This window comes from Anomaloglossus baeobatrachus, chromosome 3 (genome assembly GCF_048569485.1).
Source record: "Anomaloglossus baeobatrachus isolate aAnoBae1 chromosome 3, aAnoBae1.hap1, whole genome shotgun sequence".
Classification (NCBI taxonomy): Eukaryota; Metazoa; Chordata; class Amphibia; order Anura; family Aromobatidae; genus Anomaloglossus; species Anomaloglossus baeobatrachus.
In genome coordinates, this window is record NC_134355.1 from 558,522,712 (window position 1) to 558,545,145 (window position 22,434).

Below are 22,434 nucleotides of genomic sequence, written 5' to 3' on the forward strand. Positions count from 1 at the left end.
CTGGATAGAGACGTGCATGATGGCCTGTAAACCTGAAGTGCCCATTGTAAGGAAGTGGGTCTATTTCAGTATAGCCCTTTGCCAGGGCAGCCAAAAATTGGGAGGCTCCACATTGTCCCTGGATAGAGACGTGCATGATGGCCTGTAAACCTGAAGTGCCCATTGTAAGGAAGTGGGTCTACTTCAGTATAGCCCTTTGCCAGGGCAGCCAAAAATTGGGAGGCTCCACATTGTCCCTGGATAGAGACGTGCATGATGGCCTGTAAACCTGAAGTGCCCATTGTAAGGAAGTGGGTCTACTTCAGTATAGCCCTTTGCCAGGGCAGCCAAAAATTGGGAGGCTCCACATTGTCCCTGGATAGAGACGTGCATGATGGCCTGTAAACCTGAAGTGCCCATTGTAAGGAAGTGGGTCTACTTCAGTATAGCCCTTTGCCAGGGCAGCCAAAAATTGGGAGGCTCCACATTGTCCCTGGATAGAGACGTGCATGATGGCCTGTAAACCTGAAGTGCCCATTGTAAGGAAGTGGGTCTACTTCAGTATAGCCCTTTGCCAGGGCAGCCAAAAATTGGGAGGCTCCACATTGTCCTTGGATAGAGACGTGCATGATGGCCTGTAAACCTGAAGTGCCCATTGTAAGGAAGTGGGTCTATTTCAGTATAGCCCTTTGCCAGGGCAGCCACAAATTGGGAGGCTCCACATTGTCCCTGGATAGAGACGTGCATGATGGCCTGTAAACCTGAAGTGCCCATTGTAAGGAAGTGGGTCTATTTCAGTATAGCCCTTTGCCAGGGCAGCCACAAATTGGGAGGCTCCACATTGTCCCTGGATAGAGACGTGCATGATGGCCTGTAAACCTGAAGTGCCCATTGTAAGGAAGTGGGTCTATTTCAGTATAGCCCTTTGCCAGGGCAGCCACAAATTGGGAGGCTCCACATTGTCCCTGGATAGAGACGTGCATGATGGCCTGTAAACCTGAAGTGCCCATTGTAAGGAAGTGGGTCTATTTCAGTATAGCCCTTTGCCAGGGCAGCCAAAAATTGGGAGGCTCCACATTGTCCCTGGATAGAGACGTGCATGATGGCCTGTAAACCTGAAGTGCCCATTGTAAGGAAGTGGGTCTACTTCAGTATAGCCCTTTGCCAGGGCAGCCAAAAATTGGGAGGCTCCACATTGTCCCTGGATAGAGACGTGCATGATGGCCTGTAAACCTGAAGTGCCCATTGTAAGGAAGTGGGTCTACTTCAGTATAGCCCTTTGCCAGGGCAGCCAAAAATTGGGAGGCTCCACATTGTCCCTGGATAGAGACGTGCATGATGGCCTGTAAACCTGAAGTGCCCATTGTAAGGAAGTGGGTCTATTTCAGTATAGCCCTTTGCCAGGGCAGCCACAAATTGGGAGGCTCCACATTGTCCCTGGATAGAGACGTGCATGATGGCCTGTAAACCTGAAGTGCCCATTGTAAGGAAGTGGGTCTATTTCAGTATAGCCCTTTGCCAGGGCAGCCACAAATTGGGAGGCTCCACATTGTCCCTGGATAGAGACGTGCATGATGGCCTGTAAACCTGAAGTGCCCATTGTAAGGAAGTGGGTCTACTTCAGTATAGCCCTTTGCCAGGGCAGCCAAAAATTGGGAGGCTCCACATTGTCCCTGGATAGAGACGTGCATGATGGCCTGTAAACCTGAAGTGCCCATTGTAAGGAAGTGGGTCTATTTCAGTATAGCCCTTTGCCAGGGCAGCCACAAATTGGGAGGCTCCACATTGTCCCTGGATAGAGACGTGCATGATGGCCTGTAAACCTGAAGTGCCCATTGTAAGGAAGTGGGTCTATTTCAGTATAGCCCTTTGCCAGGGCAGCCAAAAATTGGGAGGCTCCACATTGTCCCTGGATAGAGACGTGCATGATGGCCTGTAAACCTGAAGTGCCCATTGTAAGGAAGTGGGTCTATTTCAGTATAGCCCTTTGCCAGGGCAGCCAAAAATTGGGAGGCTCCACATTGTCCCTGGATAGAGACGTGCATGATGGCCTGTAAACCTGAAGTGCCCATTGTAAGGAAGTGGGTCTATTTCAGTATAGCCCTTTGCCAGGGCAGCCAAAAATTGGGAGGCTCCACATTGTCCCTGGATAGAGACGTGCATGAGGGCCTCAAAACATTAAGTGTCCATTTTAAGGAAGTGGGTGTATTATAGTATAGCCCTTAGGCAGGGCAGCCAAAAATTGGGAGGCTCCACGTTGTCCCTGGGTAGAGACGTGCATGAGGGCCTCAAAACATTAAGTGTCCATTTTAAGGAAGTGGGTGTATTATAGTATAGCCCTTAGGCAGGGCAGCCAAAAATTGGGAGGCTCCACGTTGTCCCTGGGTAGAGACGTGCATGAGGGCCTCAAAACATTAAGTGTCCATTTTAAGGAAGTGGGTGTATTATAGTATAGCCCTTAGGCAGGGCAGCCAAAAATTGGGAGGCTCCACGTTGTCCCTGGGTAGAGACGTGCATGAGGGCCTCAAAACATTGTTCCCATTGCAAAGGAGCGGGTCTCCTGTCGTTGTAATGTCCATTCTGCAAAGAATGGGCGAAAAAATTTACCACTGGGGGTATACCTGAAACAAAGGCCTAAGTATTGCAATTTGTAACGGTCATCATCATGGTGGCGCATGAGGAGAAGGAGGAGCAGTCCAGCGATTATCCAAAGTCCAGAAGTGTGTACCCATGGGTGAGTGGAGGTACATGGCAAACTTTAAATTCCGCTCTCATTTGCTGGTGGTGTGGTGAAGTCTGGCCCAATCCAACCCTTGTTCATCTTGATCAGAGTCAGCCTGTCAGCATTTTCAGTTGACAGGCGGGTGCGTTTATCTGTAATGATTCCACCTGCGGCACTAAAAACACGCTCTGACAAAACGCTAGCAGCAGGGCAGGCCAGGACTTCCAAGGCGTAGAGAGCCAATTCATGCCACGTGTCCAGCTTGGATACCCAATAATTGTAAGGCACAGAGGAATGTCGGAGTACAGTTGTTCGATCTGCAAGGTACTCCTTCAGCATCTGGGCAAACTTAGGATTTCTTGTGGCACTACCCCGCACCTCAGGGGCTGTGGTACGTGAGGGGCTGAGAAAACTGTCCCACATCTTAAAGACTGTTCCCCTACCTCTGGCGGATTGGACTTGTGCCTCTCTCGGCTGTACGCCTCAGTTGTCCACTGATTCCTGACCTATGCCGCTAGCGTTTTGTGAGGGGAATGCTTTGCCTACTTCCGTGACTATGGCCTTCCGGAACTGCTGCATTTTGGTTGACCTCTCCTCCACGGGAATAAGAGACAAAAAGTTCTCCTTGTAGCGTGGGTCTAACAGTGTTACCAACCAGTAATGATTGTCGGCCAAGATGTTCTTAACGCGAGGGTCACGAGACAGGCAGCTTACCATAAAGTCAGCCATGTGCGCCAGACTCTTAACAGCCAGGACTTCAGTAGCCTGACCAACAAGATGACTGAACATGCTGTCCTCCTCCTCCTCCTCCTCCTCCTCATCTACCCTGTCCTCTGGCCAGCCACGCTGAACCGAGGATATGACTGGTGTGCATGTCATATCCTCAATTTGGCCGGAGAGTTGCTCCATGTCTTCATCCTCCTCCTCGTCATAGTCCTCCACTGCACGTTGTGATGAGACGAGGCTGGGCTGTGTGTTATCACCCACACCCACTACTGTTTCTTGCTGCAACTCATCGCGCTCCGCCTGCAATGCATCATGTTTGTTTTTCAGCAGAGACCGTTTTAGAAGGCAGAGTAGCGGTATGGTGACGCTAATAATGGCGTCATCACCACTCACCATCTTGGTGGAGTCCTCAAAGTTTTGGAGGATGGTACATAGGTCTGACATCCATCTCCACTCCTCAGGTGTTATGTGTGGAGTTTGACCCATTTCCCGACGGCTTAGGTGATGCAGGTACTCAACAACTGCCCTCTTCTGCTCACATATCCTGACCAACATGTGCAGAGTTGAATTCCAACGCGTGGGGACATCACACACCAGTCTGTGAGCCGGAAGATGCAAACGGCGCTGAAAGCCGGCAAGGCCGGCTGAAGCAGTAGGTGACTTTCGAAAATGTGCAGACAGGCGGCGAACTTTTACCAGCAGATCAGACAGCTCTGGGTATGACTTTATAAACCGCTGAACCACGAGGTTGAGCACATGGGCCACGCATGGAACATGTGTCAGCTGGCCTCGCCTCAAAGCCGCCACCAGGTTCCGGCCATTGTCACACACGACCTTTCCTGGCTTTAGGTTCAGAGGTGTGAGCCAGTGATCTGCCTGCTGTTTCAGAGCTGTCCACAGCTCTTCTGCATTGTGGGGTTTGTCACCTATGCAGATTAGCTTCAGCACAGCCTGTTGCCGCTTCGCCGAGGCAGTGCTGCAGTGCTTCCAGCTTGTGACTGGTGTGGAGGGCACAGTGGATGAGGATGCGCAGGAGGAGGAGGAGGCTGAAGAGCATGACATTCCGGAGCTGTAGAGTGTGGGTGAAACACTGACTGAGGTAGGGCCTGCAAACCTTGGTGTGGGAAGGACGTGTTCCGTCCCTCACTCAGACTGGGTCCCAGCTTCCACAATATTAACCCAGTGTGCCGTCAACGAGATGTAGCGGCCTTGCCCACAAGCACTTGTCCACGTGTCTGTGGTTAGGTGGACCTTGGGTGAAACAGCGTTGTTCAGGGCACGTGTGATGTTTTGTGACACGTGGTTATGCAACGCGGGGACGGCACACCGGGAGAAATAGTGGCGGCTGGGGACCGAGTAACGTGGGACAGCTGCCGCCATCAGGTCACGGAATGCTTCTGTCTCCACCAGCCTAAAAGGCAACATTTCCAGCGCAAGCAGTCGCGAAATGTTAGCATTTAGAACTGTAGCATGTGGGGTGTTGGCAGTGTATTTGCGCCTGCGTTCAAAGGTTTGCTGAATGGATAACTGAACGCTGCGCTGGGACAAGGACGTGCTTGATGATGGTGTTCTTTCTGCGTAGGCAACTGCAGGTGCAGGAGTGGAGAAGGCTTGTTCGCAGGCAGCATGGACAGGGGATTGGCTCGCATGCACAACCAGCGAAGACGTAGCAGTGACATCAGCAAGCACTGCTCCTCGACTCTGTTGTACTTCCCACAAAGTCGGGTGCTTGGCTGACATGTGCCTGATCATGCTGGTGGTGGTCAGGCTGCTAGTTTTGGTACCCCTGCTGATGCTGGCACGGCAGGTGTTGCAAATGGCCTTTTTTTAATCATCTGGATCCAACTTAAAAAACTGCCAGACTCGGGAAGACCTAACATTTGTACAGGCACCTTGTGTCGTCGTGTTGTTCCGGGGAACGGTTGCCTGACTTCTGCCTGGGGCCACCACCCTGCTTCTTACTGCCTGTTGTGATGCTACGCCTCCCTCCCCCTGTGCACTGCTGTCCTCGCTCTGCATATCCTCCTGCCAGGTTGGGTCAGTTACTGGATCATCCACCACGTCGTCTTCCTCTTCCGCACCCTGCTCCTCCTCCTGACTTCCTGACAATTGTGTCTCATCATCGTCCACCACTTGTTGAGACACGTTGCCAACTTCGTGAGAACGTGGCTGCTCAAATATTTGGCCATCTGTACAGACGATCTCCTCATGACCCACTTCAATATGAGCTGGCGAGAGGCCAGAATGTGTGAATGGAAACGTGAACAGCTCTTCCGAGTGTCCAAGTGTGGGATCATTAATGTCCGAGGAGGACGTGTACTCAGCCTGGTGGTAGGAAGGAGGATCAGGTTCAGAAATGTGCGGTGCAGTATCACGGCTACTGACACTTGACCGTGTGGAAGACAGAGTGTTTGTGGTGGTGCCAATCTGACTGGAAGCATTATCTGCTATCCAACTAACAACCTGTTGACACTGGTCTTGGTTCAAGAGCGGTGTACTGCTGCGGTCCCCAAGAATTTGGGACAGGACGTGCGAGCGACTAGATGTGGCCCTTTGTTGTGGCGAAATTAGAGCTTGCCCACGACCTCGGCCTCTGCCTGCACCACCATCACGTCCACTTCCTTGTTCCTTGCCAATGCCCTTGCGCATTTTGCAATGCTGTGCACTGCTGACGTGTATATTCACTACTTGTGCGTTATATTAAAGTTTCTGGAAATTGCACACAAGTGCACCTGTACGCTGCCACCAACAGGCACACACGTGCGGTTTTAAAAACCAAGCACGGACGCAATAAGAACCTAACAGGTTTTTTTGGGGAGCGACAATTACAGACAAGTCAGACACTATCTGGACTGTTTTACACTGTGTACACCAGCCCCAGATATGATGAAGGCTGGTATACGGTCACCACTACCCTGCCTGCCTGCCTGCCTGTATACTGGTACAATAGTCCTGACAAGGACTCTTTTGGTCACTAGCCTGTATTCAGACCTGGCTATACCCTGCCTGTATATAGCAACAGTAGTCCTGAGAAGGACTCTGCTACTGTACTCCGACCTGGCTATACCCTGCCTGCCTGTATACAACTAGAATAGTCCTGAGAAGGACTTTTGGTCACACTGTTTGCAGCCCTGCAACTGAAAAAGCTATAAAGGGCCGCAAAGCTTTCCCTGAATCAGCGACACTCTCCCTGCACTGACAGTCTGGATAGCTGTGAGCAGAGCACAGCGCGCCGGCCGATATAAAGGCTCGGTCACGCTGTGCAGGCCGGCCAATCACTGCAATTCCACAACTAACAGGGCTGTGGCATTGCAGTGGTCTGCCAGCCAATCCCTGCATGAGGGCTGGCTCTCAAAAGAGCGCCAACATGCAGAAATGAAGACCACGAGGACAGCACGAGTATCGCGAGATTACTCGGTCCCCGCCGAGCAGCCCGAGTACAGCGATACTCGTGCGAGTACCGAGTAGTGACAAGCATGCTCGCTCATCACTAATTATAGGTATTTTTCTAGCCTGCGCCTGAAAGGCACATTATTCCCAAACTCGTTATTAAAGATATTGTTCCCACCAGAGGGTTAAAAGACGTTACAAAGCAAGATTGAATGACTGACAGATAACGACTGTATGCATACTGTAGCCCTCAATACGATTTATCAAATGGCACAACTCAATTGATTGAATTTTGCAGACATATGGTACTTACTTGACTTGGTAAAATACAGTGGAATAACACTCAGGATTAAAAACCACAAAATACTCCACGACAGTAAATCTGAAGTTACAGGACAAAAGAATAAAAGATCATTTTATTATTTTTATGTACAAAGATACAATTTTCTATGTTTGTAAACAATAGTTATTATGGAAAGAAGATCAGATCCTAGACAGTTTTTTTTTATTATTATTCTTGGAGTCACTTATACACAGATTGAAATGGATGCAAGTAGTCTGTTCTGTTTCCTTTTCTTATAGCAGTGATCAAGGCAAGGGCTAATTTTGTACTTGCAAAGTCATAAAACTAAACTCCTGGGCCCCAAAATAACATTTTTAACACAATCTTACAATTTGCTTATGTCATTTATGATGCTGGTGACATTTTATGTGGCAAAAAAAAAACTTTGGACCTTCAGGCCATGTGCACACTAGAAAGTGACTTTTTCTCAAGGAAAATCCGGACCCTTTTAAAGAATTCCGCACCAGCAATAAAAAAACGCACCAAAACCGCAATGAAATCCGCATGCGGTTTTGCCGCGGTTTGGTGCGGATTTGCCACAGGTTGGTCCCTGCGGATTTTTACCATTTTTACCATTGCCAAAACCGCAGGTACCTGCGGAAAAGAAGTGACATGCTCATTAATTCCGCAGCGGAAAATCCGCGGGTAAATCTACAGGTATAAAAAACCGCAGTGTGCGCACAGCATTTTTTATACAAATAGGTTTTGCTGCGGAATGACTGCAGCAATGTTAGACACATTTTCTGCAGCAAATCCGCGGTAAAACCCGCGGCAAATCTGCAGCGTGCGCACGTAGCCTCACAGACACTAACACTTCGCCACTGAACAGAAATTAATGCAAGTTACACACACTGCATGTTTAGTTGTATTTGTGTGAATGAAACATTTGTCTAAAAATAATGGCGCTATATAAGTGAGAACAACAACGACCATAGAGTATATTGTGCTAAAAACATTATTTTCTTAAAGATATTAAAATATTTTTTTAAAAACATTTAATCAAAATACTACTGAAATGACTTCCGGATCCGGTCCTGGCTGAGGTGGAGGCTTGAGGGAGAAGCTCACGCCACCCCCTGGAAAAACCAGTCTGAAAGAAGCCCCCCCGCCTCCGGGAACAAGACGAAAGTCACACAGCAGGAAAGAGGAGGTCAGCAGTGATGGATCGTTACCTGCTGAGAAGCGCTGGCTGCAGTGAGGGACCCGGGAGGAGCGGCGATGCTGCGGCTGGGAAAGACGTGGATGCAATGAACATGGCGCCGGCGAGCCTGTCGGGGGCGGAGCCAGAGGTGCAGGGGAGAGACGAGATGGATTCATGCCGGAGCGGCAGAGTAACAGAGGACACGGCTGAGGAGGCAGAGGAATCCGGAGCGGGAGAAAGGTGGATGCAGGGGTCAGAGGAGGGCAGCTCACAGTGGGAGGATGAGGGAGATATGGAGGGAGAGCTGAGAGAGGAGGAGGCCGGTGATGTGGAGGGGGGCAGTGGAGGATCAGGAGGGCCGGAGGAAGAAGCATGCCAGCAAAGGAGGGAGAGAGGAGGCAAATGGGGACAACCTCACTACAGGAGGAGTTCATCCTCTGCCATTCCTGTTAAAGGAAACAAAGGCAGCAAGACCCACTGACACCTCAGCCCTATAAGACGGCAGAGGGAGGCAGAGGCTCCACACAAACAAGAAGGTCTAAGAAAACAGCACCACCTGCTGGCCAAAAAAAGCAAGTACAAGAGATCCATGTGGATTATAAAAAATTGGCAATAGAGGTGACATCTCATCTGTCTAAGGAAATAAAAATAGCCATAGAGACTTCCGGATCCGGTCCTGGCTGAGGAGGCAGCATAGAGGGGAAGCTACCGACACCCCCCTGAGAAACCGACGATAAACAGCATACCCGGGCAAGTGAGCGAGCAGAGAGCAGCAAGTCTGGTAGCAGGAAGCAAGCAGCTATGGAGCGGTACTTACTGAGGAGTGCTGGTGGTGGTGAGGGGACCTGGAGGAGTGGAGATCCTGACTGCCGGCGTGGAGAAGAGGAGACTGTCATGGTGCCGACGAGCCTGATGGAGGAGGAGCCAGAGTCCCCAGTGCAAGATGTGGTAATGGAAGGCAGGAGAGGGAGAAGTGAAGGAGATGAGAGCGGGGGGTCGGGGGAGGATGGAGCAGGAGAGAAATCGCTGCAGGGGATTGAAGAGGGAGAAACACAATGGATAGAGGAAGGGGACATGGAGGAACGAGAGAGAGAGGAGGAGGAGTGCAGCAAGCAAAGAGTGCACAGAGATGCAGGAGACCGGACTGATCACTCAGACACGCAGTATAAGGTGTCTAATCATGATCAACGCCAGCAGAAGCTGCATGCCAGAAACAGTAACACTCCTTCTAAAGTAAACAAAAAACAGCCGGCCACACCATTATCTAAATACTGTAAACAAATGGGGGAGGGTGGAAAATCCCCAGCACAGAATAAGAGAACTAAGAAACCAGCACCACCTGCAGGCCAAGACAAGCATGCACAAGAGCTCAATGTTGATTATAAAAAATTGGCTGCCGAAGTGACATCACATCTGTCAAAAGAGATTAAAGTGGCCATTGAAACAGCCATACAAACATCCCTAGCAGCTATGCAAAAGCAGATTAGTGGACATGCATCTAGACTGGCAGAAACAGAGCAGAGAATATCTGACTCAGAGGAGAAAATAATGGCTATGCAAGAGCAAATAGCAGCTCTAGTGAAATCTAACGATTATTTGAGAGATAAAGCGGAAGATTTGGAGAACCGATCAAGGCGAAATAATTTGCGCATTGTGGGGCTGCCAGAATCGGTATCTTTGGGACAGCTGGATAACATATGTGAACACGAGTTACCTCAGGCCCTGGGCATTAAGGCTAAATTCAGAGTGGAAAGAGCGCAAAGAGTGGGACCACTAAGACAACAAGAAGCGAATAGGGGAGAGGATCCAAACCCAAACAAGAAAGCCCCGCTGAGAGCTAGACAAGTGATAGTCAAATATCTTGATTATAAACATAAAGAGGAAATACTGAGGGCCTTTAGAGACAGACAGCGACCATTGCATTACCAAGGCAACAGACTGCTAATTTTCGGCGATTATTCAGCAGAAGTCTCCAGAAAGAGAAAAGAATTCAGCAAAGTATGTTCATTCCTGTATAACAAAAAAGTCAAGTGCCAACTGCTATACCCTGCCACACTGAAAGTCAGAAATCTTAATGGCTCGTTTGCATATTACAAAGACTTTAAAGAAGCAGAGCGTACTCTCATGGCAGAACAGGATAAGAATCGTGCTGATGGACAAAAAAGAGGAAATAATGGAGAAGGGACCAGCAGAGGAGGATCTCCAAGAGGCCCAGGGAAAGACCCGAGAAGCTTTGAGGAGCAATCGCGGGTGGAGAGTAGAGAGGAAAGGAGATTGAGCCCAATACAACAAAATAATCCTCGCTCGGAACACAGAGACTAACTGTTGGAAATGGTTCATGATAACTGAACTGAACTATATATTGTGGGTCCTGTTCTCGCACTCTCTTGCTCTCTTGATTTCACTCTCTCACACGCGCTCTGTTTCACTCTTTTTCTCTCGCATATTCAGCCTCACGCTTACTTTCAGTTTCACTTCCAGATTCACTTTCATTCTTACTTTCACTCGCCTTTGTCCAGGAACGACTTCCAGGCGTAAATGAAGTGGATCTGTCTGCTCTGAGTGCTGAGACGGCCACCAGAAAATAGAGCTAAGTTGGACTTGAAGTTCTTATAGAGGTTTTGTCATACTGTACTATTTTCGACATATTATTTAAGGCTCGTTCATGTGACTCATGTGAATCCGGGGCTAGAACGTATACTCTAAGGGGGGTGACTAGGGAGCTCAACAGTTTGGCTAGGAAAAGGGGAAGTCATCAGCATGGCGAAAAGAGCCAAAAGTTTCCCAGAAGGGAAAACTTGTTCTACAGTTACTTGTTTATTGTTATATTTGTTATACCTACAAGGTGGGGAAAAGATATGTCAAGCCTGGGGGGCAAATTCTATTCCTGGTAATAATTGTCTCGTCTCTTGTGAGTTCAGGGCCCACAGGGGAGGAAGTAGTAAGAGCAAAATACAAAGGCAAATATGGTACAAATAACTACATGGAATGTGAAAGGCTTGAGATCTCCTAACAAACGAGCAATGATACTAAGACATCTGAAAAGACTAAAAACAGATATTGCATTATTACAGGAGACGCATTTGAGGAAGGAGGACTTTTTCCGCATGAAGAAATACTGGGTGGGTACTGTATATGGGGCAGAGGCACAAGGTAGGAAAGCGGGGACAATGATTCTAATACATAAACAGCTCAGCCATGAAGTAGTGACACACGAGGCAGACGACCAGGGACGGTGGCAACATTTAACAATCATTAGTCCAGCGGGTAAATTAAGTATCTATAATGTTTACGGTCCAAACTCCCAACAGAGCATATTTCATGATGGCATAAAGGCCAATATACTAGCAGATGGGGAGACCAACATCATAGTAGGAGGTGATTTTAACACAGTTCCAGACTCAGCTGAAGACAGGAGGAGGGGGAAGGAGAGGACAGAGGATGTGGACAGAAGGCCGGACCATAGGGATGTGACATTAGAAGGTTTGAAGGACATCTGGAGATTAGCTCACCCGTATGATAGAGAATATACACACTTCTCGCATCCTCATGATAGCTGGTCGCGTATTGATCAATTTTGGATTTCTCAAGGCCTAGTTTATGGGGCACAAGAATGTGTGATAGAAAACATGGTGATATCTGCTCATAGTCCGGTGAGATTGGGTATCAGAGAGAAGTTCAAGAGAGGTACAGATATCATATGGAGATTTCCATCGTTCCTTCTCAGACAAGATAATTTCCACAGGGTATTACGAGAGTGGTGGGGAGAATTCACAGAGGAAAACAAGGAACACAAAGGGAACCCAGTGCTGTACTGGGAAACGGCAAAAGCGGTCTTGAGGGGTCGCCTGATTGGTTTTCCTTTTGATCATGGCCGCATATCCAATGAGAACTATAATGCCCAGAGTGAAGCAGTGCGGGTAGCATACACAAAGTATTTGGCTAATAGATCTCCCAAAGACAGATGGTTGGAGGCGAAAAGGGGGTTCGATGAATGGGCCAAAAAAAAGGAACAATTATTTTGGTCGCACAGGGAAGCAGAGTTACATAGATTTGGCAACAAGGCGGGGAGGATGCTGGCAAATTTGGCAAGGGGTAGCAGGAAAATGACAGTGATTTCCAAACTAAAAAGAAAGGGGGGGGAGGTGACCACAGATCCTAAGGAAATTAATAAATTGCTGGGACATTTTTATAGAAAACTATATGGGCCAGGAAACAATGACATGACTGACGAGGCAGAGTGGTTAAGACAAGCGCACTTGCCTAGCGTAACAGAGGAAGATCTGAGTGACCTAAATGCAGATATCACAGTTGAGGAGGTGACTAGAACAATAGGGGAGCTTAACACCAACAAGGCACCAGGCCCCGACAGTTTTAACAGCGAGTTTTATAAGGCTATGAGAGATCTGATCTCGCCGGATTTAACTGCTGTATTTAATGCATTTTTGGAAGGAGAGGAAAATCCTAAAAATTCAAACGTAGCATATATCAAATTACTCCCTAAGGGAACTAAAGACCTGGATGATCCCTCTAGTTATAGACCCATATCACTTATAAACCAGGATTTAAAAATAATATCTAAGATTATGGCTAATAGATTGGCCATGATTCTTCCAAGGATCATTACAGAGCATCAGGTAGGGTTTATTAAAGGGAGAAATGCTGTCACTAATATCCGGAAGACAATACTAGTGGTGGATGCGGTGAGATTGGAACAGATAGAGAGGGGGGCAAGACCCGCTCTAGTTACACTCGACGCAGAAAAAGCGTTTGACAATGTAAATTGGAGCTGGCTGGACAAAGTACTAGAGGCCACGGGGATTGTAGGCAAAATGAGGCTTTACATTAGGAATCTTTACGCTAACTCGGGAGCTAGGATACACACTCCAGGTTTTTTATCAGACGTGTTCCCTTTGATGAAGGGAACAAGACAAGGCTGCCCGCTATCTCCCCTTCTATTCAACTTGGCCATTGAACCATTGTCAAGAATACTGCAGGGCCCAAATAGTTTTAAAGGGATTAAGGTAAGGGGAACTGAAATAAAGACAGCACTTTTTGCCGATGGTCATACTATATATGGGGGACCCTAACGTGGATTTGCCACAGACTCTAGCCCTAATTGAAAAATTTGGATTAGTCTCAGGATTCAAATTGAATAAAAAAAAGTGTGAGATCCTGTTCCTAAAAGGGGGGAATGCAAGAGATGGTTGTATATGTGGCATTCCTATAGCACAGACATCACTTAAATACCTGGGAATTCATATAGGAAGAACGGTGGAATCAATTTACGAGATGAATTATGGCCCACTAATTAGGAAAATTATAGCACAACTAAAGGGATGGAAGGGTCTGCCTCTACCACTACTGGCAAGGTGCCACCTGATAAAAATGATGAGCTTTCCTAGACTGTTGTACCCATTCCAGATGATCCCGATATTACTAAAACTGAGGGACGTAAATAGGCTCAATTCAGCGTATGCGGATTTTATATGGCGGGGAAGGAAACCTAGAATAAAGTTACGAACATTGATGAAGTCAACGGAGGAAGGAGGTCTCAGTTTCCCAGATGTTCGGGGTTACAACCTGGTGTGTATAATGAGACATGTGTTTGATTGGATGAGAGGCACGAGCAGGCACTCAGACTATGGCATGGAAGCCAAGTATGCATCACCGTGGGATTTGGCGTCCATTTTACACTCCCCATTGTCCAGGGCGGATGGGCATATAAGGAACTCAATCTTATTCCGAGACACTATGCTAACATGGAAACTGGTAAGAAAGAAATTGGGACTGTCATGGAAAGTATCTAAGTACTTAAATCCCTGGGCATCTCCGAACTTTCCCATGGGACGGGAAAATAAGCTATTTACTAGATGGAAAGAGAAGGGCGTCGAGAGAATGAAGGATGTCATGAATGTGGAGGAGAGAAGGTGGCTGACAGGACGGGAAGTGCTTGACAAGTATGGCCTTAATAGCTCACATATCATCCAGTATGAACAACTGAAGCATGGAGTATTTGTAGATTTGGGGGAGCTTGGAAAGGAATTGAATAAGAGTTTGATTGATGAGCTTATGGAAAGTGATGTAGCAAGTGTAAATGTTTCCAAAATTTACCGAACATTTCAGGGAATGCTTATATCTGGGGAGGATAGCTGTACTCTAACAGCGTGGGGGAAACAATTGAAAGGGCAGGAAGTTGTAGGGGATATATTGAAGGGATGGGTACAGATGCGGAAACATGTTACCAATGAGAGATGGAGAGACACCCAATTTAGAATTTTACACAGGGCTATTATGGGCTTCAACATTCCGGGAAGAGATATGCGGTGTCCTAAATGTCAAAGAGAAAAAACAGATATGCTACATGGACTATGGGAGTGTACGGAAATTCACAGGTTCTGGAATCAAGTTAGATTATTTGTCCAGGCAACATGGGGAATTTCTGGAAATCTAGAGCTAATGGTGTGGATTTTTCATTCCTTTGAGGGAGGAGTAAGAGGGGGATCGGACATGCTGGGAAAGAAGAAATATACAATAGTACATGACATAGCCATGATAGCCAAACGGTCCATCTTAAAGCATTGGATACAAAAGGAGGGACCATCCATAAAAGAGGTCATCGGTGAATTACATAATTTATTGAGGCTGGAGAAAGTGGAAGCGGAAAGGGACAAAGACAGGTTGACACCCAAGTTCTTTGGGAAATGGAGAAATTTCATTGAAAGTCAATTTACTCAGGGAGAAATAGATAATCTGATGACACCTTTTATACAATCGGAATGGTACCTTCTGAATGATAGCCAGGACAAACTGGGTAAATTGAAAATCACGTAGGTGTGGGTTCCGGAGGAAAGGGAGACGAGACGCTAAGGTAGCAACAAGACGTGCCAGAAAATTTGGAAGCATTCGGGGTTGGCTTAGGGGCTTAATGATTCTAATTGACTTGTATTGCGTCTGTTATTTTTTAGTACTTTTGCCTTGGTTTAATAGAGACCTTATCAATCAGATAAACAGTTTAAAATATCAAGTTGGGGCATTGCACCCTATTATGTCACATATTGTCAGACAAATGTTTTTCCTTGTGTAACCTTGAATATCTTGTTATGTTTATAAAAAATTGGAAAATCAATAAAAAGTTTTGGAAAAAAAAAAATAGCCATAGAGGCAGCCATACAAACTTCATTAGCCGCCATGCAGAAGCAATTGACTGATCACTCAAATAGACTGACAGAAACAGAGCAGAGAATCTCTAATTCTGAGGAGGCAATCTCGACAATGCAAGAACAAATAGCAACTTTAATAAAATCTAATGAATACCTGAAGGACAAGGCAGAGGATCTAGAAAACAGGTCGAGACGAAACAATCTTCGTATTGTGGGGCTGCCAGAATCGGTATCACTGGGGCAGCTAGACAGTATTTGTGAGGTGGAACTACCACAGGCGTTGGGTATAAAAGCGAAATTTAGAGTGGAAAGGGCCCACAGAGTGGGACCATTGAGACAGCAAGAGATGAACAAAGAAGGACAAAGCCCAAGCAATAAATCCCCGCCAAGAGCCAGACAGGTGATAGTCAAGTACCTCGACTACAAGCACAAAAAAGAAATATTGAAGGCTTTTAGAGAACGTAAATGGCCCCTACAATACCAAGGAAATAGACTGCTGATCTTTGGGGACTATTCGGTTGATGTATCCAAGCGGAGGAAGGACTTCAGCAAACTGTGCACATTTCTGTACAGTAAAAGAGTAAAATGCCAACTACTTTATCCAGCCATACTAAAGGTTAGGAACTCCAATTGATCATTCTCATATTATAAAGACCACAAGGAAGCGGAAAACATCCTTATGTCAGAACACGACAGAAGCCGGGCAGAGGCTCAGGAGAGGAGATCTAATGAAGGAGGAAATTACAGAAAAGGCTCCCCTACAGGTTCAGGAAGAGAGGGTGGACAACACAGCAGGCAAACACAACCTGAGACCAACGGAGAGGGGAATCGGAGTCCAGCTCAGCAACCCAGCCCCAGACCGGGCTTCAGGGAGCATCACTCTTGAGAGCCACCAAGACACGTGATGACTCTTGAACTGACTTTTAATGGTTCTTCTCTGTTCCCCTTGACCAAAGAGGGAGAGCGGGCCGAGAGGGAGGGGCCGGTGTGAGGGGGACGAAGAGGGACCCAAACGTTTTTCCTACTTTCGGTGGCGGGGGAGAAGAGAGGATGAGAGGTTCTTCTTCTGCTTCCTCTTTTTCTTCTCCATCTTCTCCTTTTTCTTCTTCTTCTCCTTCGTCTTCTTCTTTCTTCTTCTCCTGCTGCTTCTCTTTCTCCTTCTGCTTCTTCTCCTCCCCCTCCTTCTCCTCCTCCCTCTCTTTTTTTTTTTCCCTTTCCTCTCTCTTCTTCTTCTCTCTCTTCTTCTCCCCTCTCTTCTTCTTCTCCCCTATCTTCTTCTTCTCCCCTCTCTTCTTCTTCTTCTCCTCTCTTTTTCTTCTTCTCTTCTCTCCTCTTCTTCTTCTCCTCTCTCTTTTTCTCCTTCTCTCTCTCCTTTTTCTCCTCTCTCTTTTTCTTCTTCTGCCTTCTTTTCTTCTTCTTCTCCCCTCTTTTTCTTCTGCTCTCTCTCCTCTTCTGCTCTCTTCTTCTTCTTCTCTCTTTTCTTCCTCTCCTCTCTCTTTTTCCTCCTCTCTCTCTTCTTCTTCTCCATTTTCTCTGCTCTGCTTCTCTCTCTCTGGATTGTCTTTCAGATCTAAATACAGTGGATCCGAACGGGTTGAAAGGAAGGTCCCACAAAAAAAGGACTAAGCCAGCAGATGAACTCTCGCTAAGGTTCGACTATATACGATATATTGTTTTAATCCTTGCATAATACTTAAGGTTGTGGTGTTTTACTCGGGGGAAAAAACATAGAATTTGTTTATCAGGGGGTTGATTAGGGAGACTCATATTTTGTCCAGGAAGAAGGGAAGTCACTAACATGGCAAAAAGAGCCGAAAGTCCCTATAAAGGGAAAACCTGTTCTGTCGTTATAGGATTTTTATTTTTCATATGTTGTATAGGGGTTTATTTACGAGTTGGGGAAAAGAAATGTCATTCTGGAGGAACCACTTGTGAGGGCATTGTTGACAGTTGTGTCTCTCTTACAGTCGAGGCCTTGAAGGGCAGTATCGACAAGAGCAAACCATTTAGACAAACATGGTGCAACTAACAACTTGGAATGTTAAGGGCCTAAGATCGCCTAACAAGCGAGCAATGATACTAAGACACTTGAAAAGACTAAAAAATGATATTGCTCTACTACAAGAAACCCATTTAGGGAGGGAAGATTTCTTCCGCATGAAAAAATACTGGGTGGGTTCAGTATATGGGGCAGAGGCACAGGGAAGGAAGGCGGGCACAATGATTTTGATAAACAAACAGCTTAGTCATGAAGTGGTGGCTCAGGAAGAGGATGATCAAGGAAGATGGCAGCATTTAACAATTACCAGTCCAGCGGGAACGCTCAGTATATATAATGTTTATGGTCCAAACTCGAAACAGAATCAGTTCCATGACACCATAAAAACCATAATTCTCTCAGACAAGGAACCTAACATCATAGTGGCGGGGGACTTCAATGCAGTGCCAGACTCAGCGGAGTACAGAAGCAAGGGAGAGGGTGAGTTGGGACACGGGGACTAGGGCTCAGCCCATAGAGAGGTTTCATTGGAGGATGTAGGACTAAAAGACATTTGGAGACTAACTCACCCACATGACAGAGAGTATACGCACTTCTCTCATCCACATAACAGTTGGTCTCGTATAGATCAGATTTGGTTGTCTTTGGAACTGGCAAATGGTGTGCAGAACTGCATGATTGAGAGTATGGTGATCTCAGACCACAGCCCGGTGAGAGTGGGCCTTAGAGAGAAATTCAAGAGAGGATCAGACATTATATGGAGATTCCCGTTGTTTCTCCTCAGACAGGACAATTTTCACAAGATAATAAAGGAATGGTGGGAAGAGTTCTCAGAAAATAATAAGGAGCATAGGGCGACCCCAGTATTATTCTGGGAAACGGCGAAAGCGGTCTTGAGAGGGCGTTTGGTGGGGTATGCGGTCATGGTCAAACGAAAGACGAACGTGAAATACAACTCTCACAGCGAGGCAGTGCGACTAGCGTATACTAATTATTTGGCAGACAGATCTATCACAGCAAAAGATAGGTGGTTGGCGGCCAAGAGAGACTTTGACGACTGGGCAAAAAAAAAGGAACAATTATTTTGGTCACATAAAGAGGCTGATCTTCATAGATTTGGGAATAAGGCGGGGAGGATGCTGGCAAATTTAGCAAGGGGCAACAGAAAGATGACGGTAATCTCTACAATGAAAACAAAGGGTGGAGGGGTGACATCGGATCCCAAGGAAATTAATAGGGTGCTGGGAGAATATTACAGAAAGTTGTACGGACCAGGACATAACGACATGACTGATGAGGCGGAGTGGCTAAGACAAGCCCAAATACCCAGCTTAACGGAGAAGGAACTGGAAGCCTTAAACGCAGATATTACAGAGGAGGAGGTTTCAAAAACAATTGGGGAACTTAGTACTAATAAGGCTCCAGGGCCCGATGGTTTCCAACAGCGAATTCTATAAAGCCCTCAAGGATCTAATCTCACCGGACCTAACTTCAGTCTTTAATGCGATTCAGGGGGGAACAGAAATCCCTAAAAATGCCAATATAGCATACATTAAATTAATACCCAAGGGAACCAAGGACCTGGACGACCCTTCGAGCTATCGGCCCATCTCGCTCATCAACCAGGATTTAAAAATAATGTCTAAAATCATGGCTGATAGGTTGGCCACGGTCTTACCTAGGTTAATTTCAGAACATCAGGTAGGGTTTATAAAAGGGAGAAATGCGGTGACCAACATTAGGAAGACGATTTTAGTGGTTGACGCAGTTAGATTGGGGCGCACGAAGGGGGGGGCAAGTCCTGCATTAGTCACACTCTATGCTGAGAAAGCGTTCGACAATGTTAACTGGAGCTGGTTAGACAAGGTGATGGAGGCCGCAGGGATCTTGGGCAAGATGAGACTCTATATTAACAGCCTATATGCCAACTCAGGGGCAAGGATCCACACCCCGAGTTTTTTGTCCGACGTGTTCCCCCTGATGAAAGGGACGAGACAGGGATGCCCGCTATCCCCCCTATTATTTAACCTGGCAATTGAACCCCTATCAAGAGTGCTGCAGGGTCATAATAGTTTCAAAGGGATCAACATGAGGGGAGCAGAAATGAAGATAGCGCTCTTTGCTGATGACGTGATTCTATTTATGGAGGACCCTGGTGCGGACCTGCCCCGGACACTTAGCATGATAGAAAAATTTGGCGCCTTTTCAGGTTTTAAATTAAATAAAAAGAAATGTGAGCTGCTATTCCTGAGCGGGGATCAAGGGCCAGCTGGGGGTATCTTACGTGAGGGGCATGTGAATGGAATTCCGGTAGCACAATCATCACTCAAATACCTGGGAGTACGTATAGGAAGGACGGTGCAATCAATTTATAAACTGAACTATGGTCCACTGGTCAGAAAAATCATAAATCAATTGAAGGGCTGGAAGGGACTACCCCTGCCATTATTGGCAAGATGCCACCTCATAAAAATGATGAGCTTCCCTAGGCTTCTGTACCCCTTCCAAACTATTCCATTATTGTTGACACTAAAGGATGTCAACAGACTCAACTCCGCGTATGCAGATTTTATTTGGAGGGGAAGGAAACCCAGAATAAAGCTACGTACGCTGATGAAGTCTGTGGAGGAGGGAGGGATAAATTTTCCGGACGTCAGAGGGTATAACGTTGTGTGCATCATGAGACACGTGATTGATTGGCTGAGAGGAACGAGTAGACACTTGGATTATGGTACGGAACTCAAGTACGTAGAACCATGGGATCTGACGTCTATTCTTCACTCCCCATTGTCCAAGGTTGAAGGTCACATAAGAAACTCTGTTATATTCCGAGACACCATGTTGACCTGGAGATTGGTAAGACGGAAATTGGGACTTTCATGGAAGGTATCAAAATACCTAAATCCTTGGGCATCACCAAACTTCCCCCAGGGGAGAGAGAATAAACTATTTCTCAAATGGAGAGAGAAGGGCATTAGAAGAATGATAGATGTTATGAATGTGGAAGAGAGAAGGTGGATGACAGGTCGGGAAGTGCTTGATAAATACAACCTCAATGGCTTCCACATTATTCAGTACGAACAATTGAAACATGGAATAATCAGAGGGCTGGGTGAGATTGGAAGGGAACTGAACAAGAGTATGATTGACGAGCTTATGGAAGGCAATGTAACAAATTTAAATGTCTCTCGAATATACCGAACATTTATAGGTGTGCTAATATCCCGGGAAGATAGTCGTACACTTTTAGCATGGAAAAAACAACTGAAAGGGCAAGAAGTGGTGGAGGTCATACTGAAAGGATGGGTTCAGATGCGGAAACAAATCACCAATGAGAGCTGGAGAGACACCCAATTTAGGATATTACACAGGGCGGTTTTGGGTTTCAACATACCGGGCAGAGAGGCACGGTGCCCTAAGTGCCACAAAGAAAAAACAGACATGTTACATGGCCTGTGGGAATGCAGGACGATAAAGAGGTTCTGGAATCAAGTCGGAGCACTAGCCCAGACAACATGGAGAATTTCCTGCAAATCAGAGTTAATGGTGTGGATTTTTCACTTATTTGAGGGTGGAGTTAGAGGGGGACTGAATCCTCAGGACAAAAAGACATTTGCAATCATACATGACATAGCCATGATAGCTAAAAGGTGCATTCTAAGGCACTGGATACAGGAGGAGGCTCCATCCACAGGGGAAGTCATAGGTGAACTACATAATCTTTTGAGGATGGAGAAACTAGAAGCAGAAAGGGACAAAGACAATAAGACTACCAAGTTTTTTGGGAGATGGAAAACTTTTATTGAAGTTTATTTCAAACAGGAAGAAATAAACCATTTAGTGGCACCTTTTAGGCATACGGAGTGGTACCTTCTGAATGAAATCCAGGGCAGCTTGGGAAAGTTGAGGATTACTTAGCGGGGACTAAGGTGAAGGGCAAAGGAAGATGGTATGGCATGATCAAGGCATGGCATCAACATTAGAAATATTAAAGAATGGCACAGGGGCTCAAGGGTTTGTTTCATGATGTTATGTTCGGATTTTATAATTTTTATTTATTTTATGTCAATGTAACCTGAAAATCATACTTCTTATGATACCATATTGTATAGAATTTGTAAAATCAATAAAAATTGTTTGGAAAAAAAAAATAAAATACGTGATTATCCCACAGTTTAGCATAAAAAAGGCATCAGTGTTCCCTACAGAATTTTTTTCTGAAAAAGACCGGCACAAAAGTAAACCAAGAAATTCTAAAAAATAAAATACGTTTATTGAATCTTTGTTAAAATATTCAAAAGATCAAAGAAGGCACAATAGATACAGAGGTATGCGTAATAAAAACATGTCAACGCGAAAAAAAAAAAATACTACTGAAATAAGCAGGATATAGTCACAAAAAAATATATACTCATGCAAGTACAGATTTCTATTATATATTATTGCGCCTATTGAGTATTTTTAGTATTGCTAGCACAAATACAAAATATCAAAGAAAACAGACTGCAACGAAAATAATATATAGATATCAAAATTGTAGATTAACCTTATCCAATAAATGCACCGGAAAAATGCACAAATACACAGTTTTATTGCTGGTCAGAGTAAGTGCGCACGCTGCAGATTTGCCGCAAAAAAATGTGTCTAACATTGCTGCAGTCATTCCCCATGCGGATTTCGCTGCGGTTTTGGTGCATTTTTTTTACCGCGGGTGTGGGATTCTTTAAGAGGGTCCGGATTTTCCTTAAGAAAAAGTCACTTTCTAGTGCACACATAGTCTAAGGCTCTGTGCGCACTGGGAAATGGAATTTTCTTGAGAAAATTCCGCATGCCCTCAAAGATTACCGCACCCGCGGTAAAAAACCGCGGGAAACCGCACCCGAAAACCGCATGCGGTTTGCCGCGGTTTGCTGCGGTTTTACCGCGGTATTATTCGCGGTATTGCCGCGGTTTTGCCGCGTGCGGGTTGGG

General features: G+C 46.2%; 1 protein-coding gene across 1 annotated transcript in view; it reads right to left on the reverse strand.

Annotated features, from left to right (window-relative positions):
- Positions 1 to 22,434, reverse strand: part of PROC (protein C, inactivator of coagulation factors Va and VIIIa) — a 115,417-nt gene that overhangs the window by 64,997 nt on the left and 27,986 nt on the right. The window contains exon 2 of the mRNA XM_075338638.1: positions 7,131 to 7,199. Coding sequence (XP_075194753.1) covers positions 7,131 to 7,199 — 69 coding nt within the window. The remainder of the gene's footprint in view (positions 1 to 7,130; positions 7,200 to 22,434) is intronic.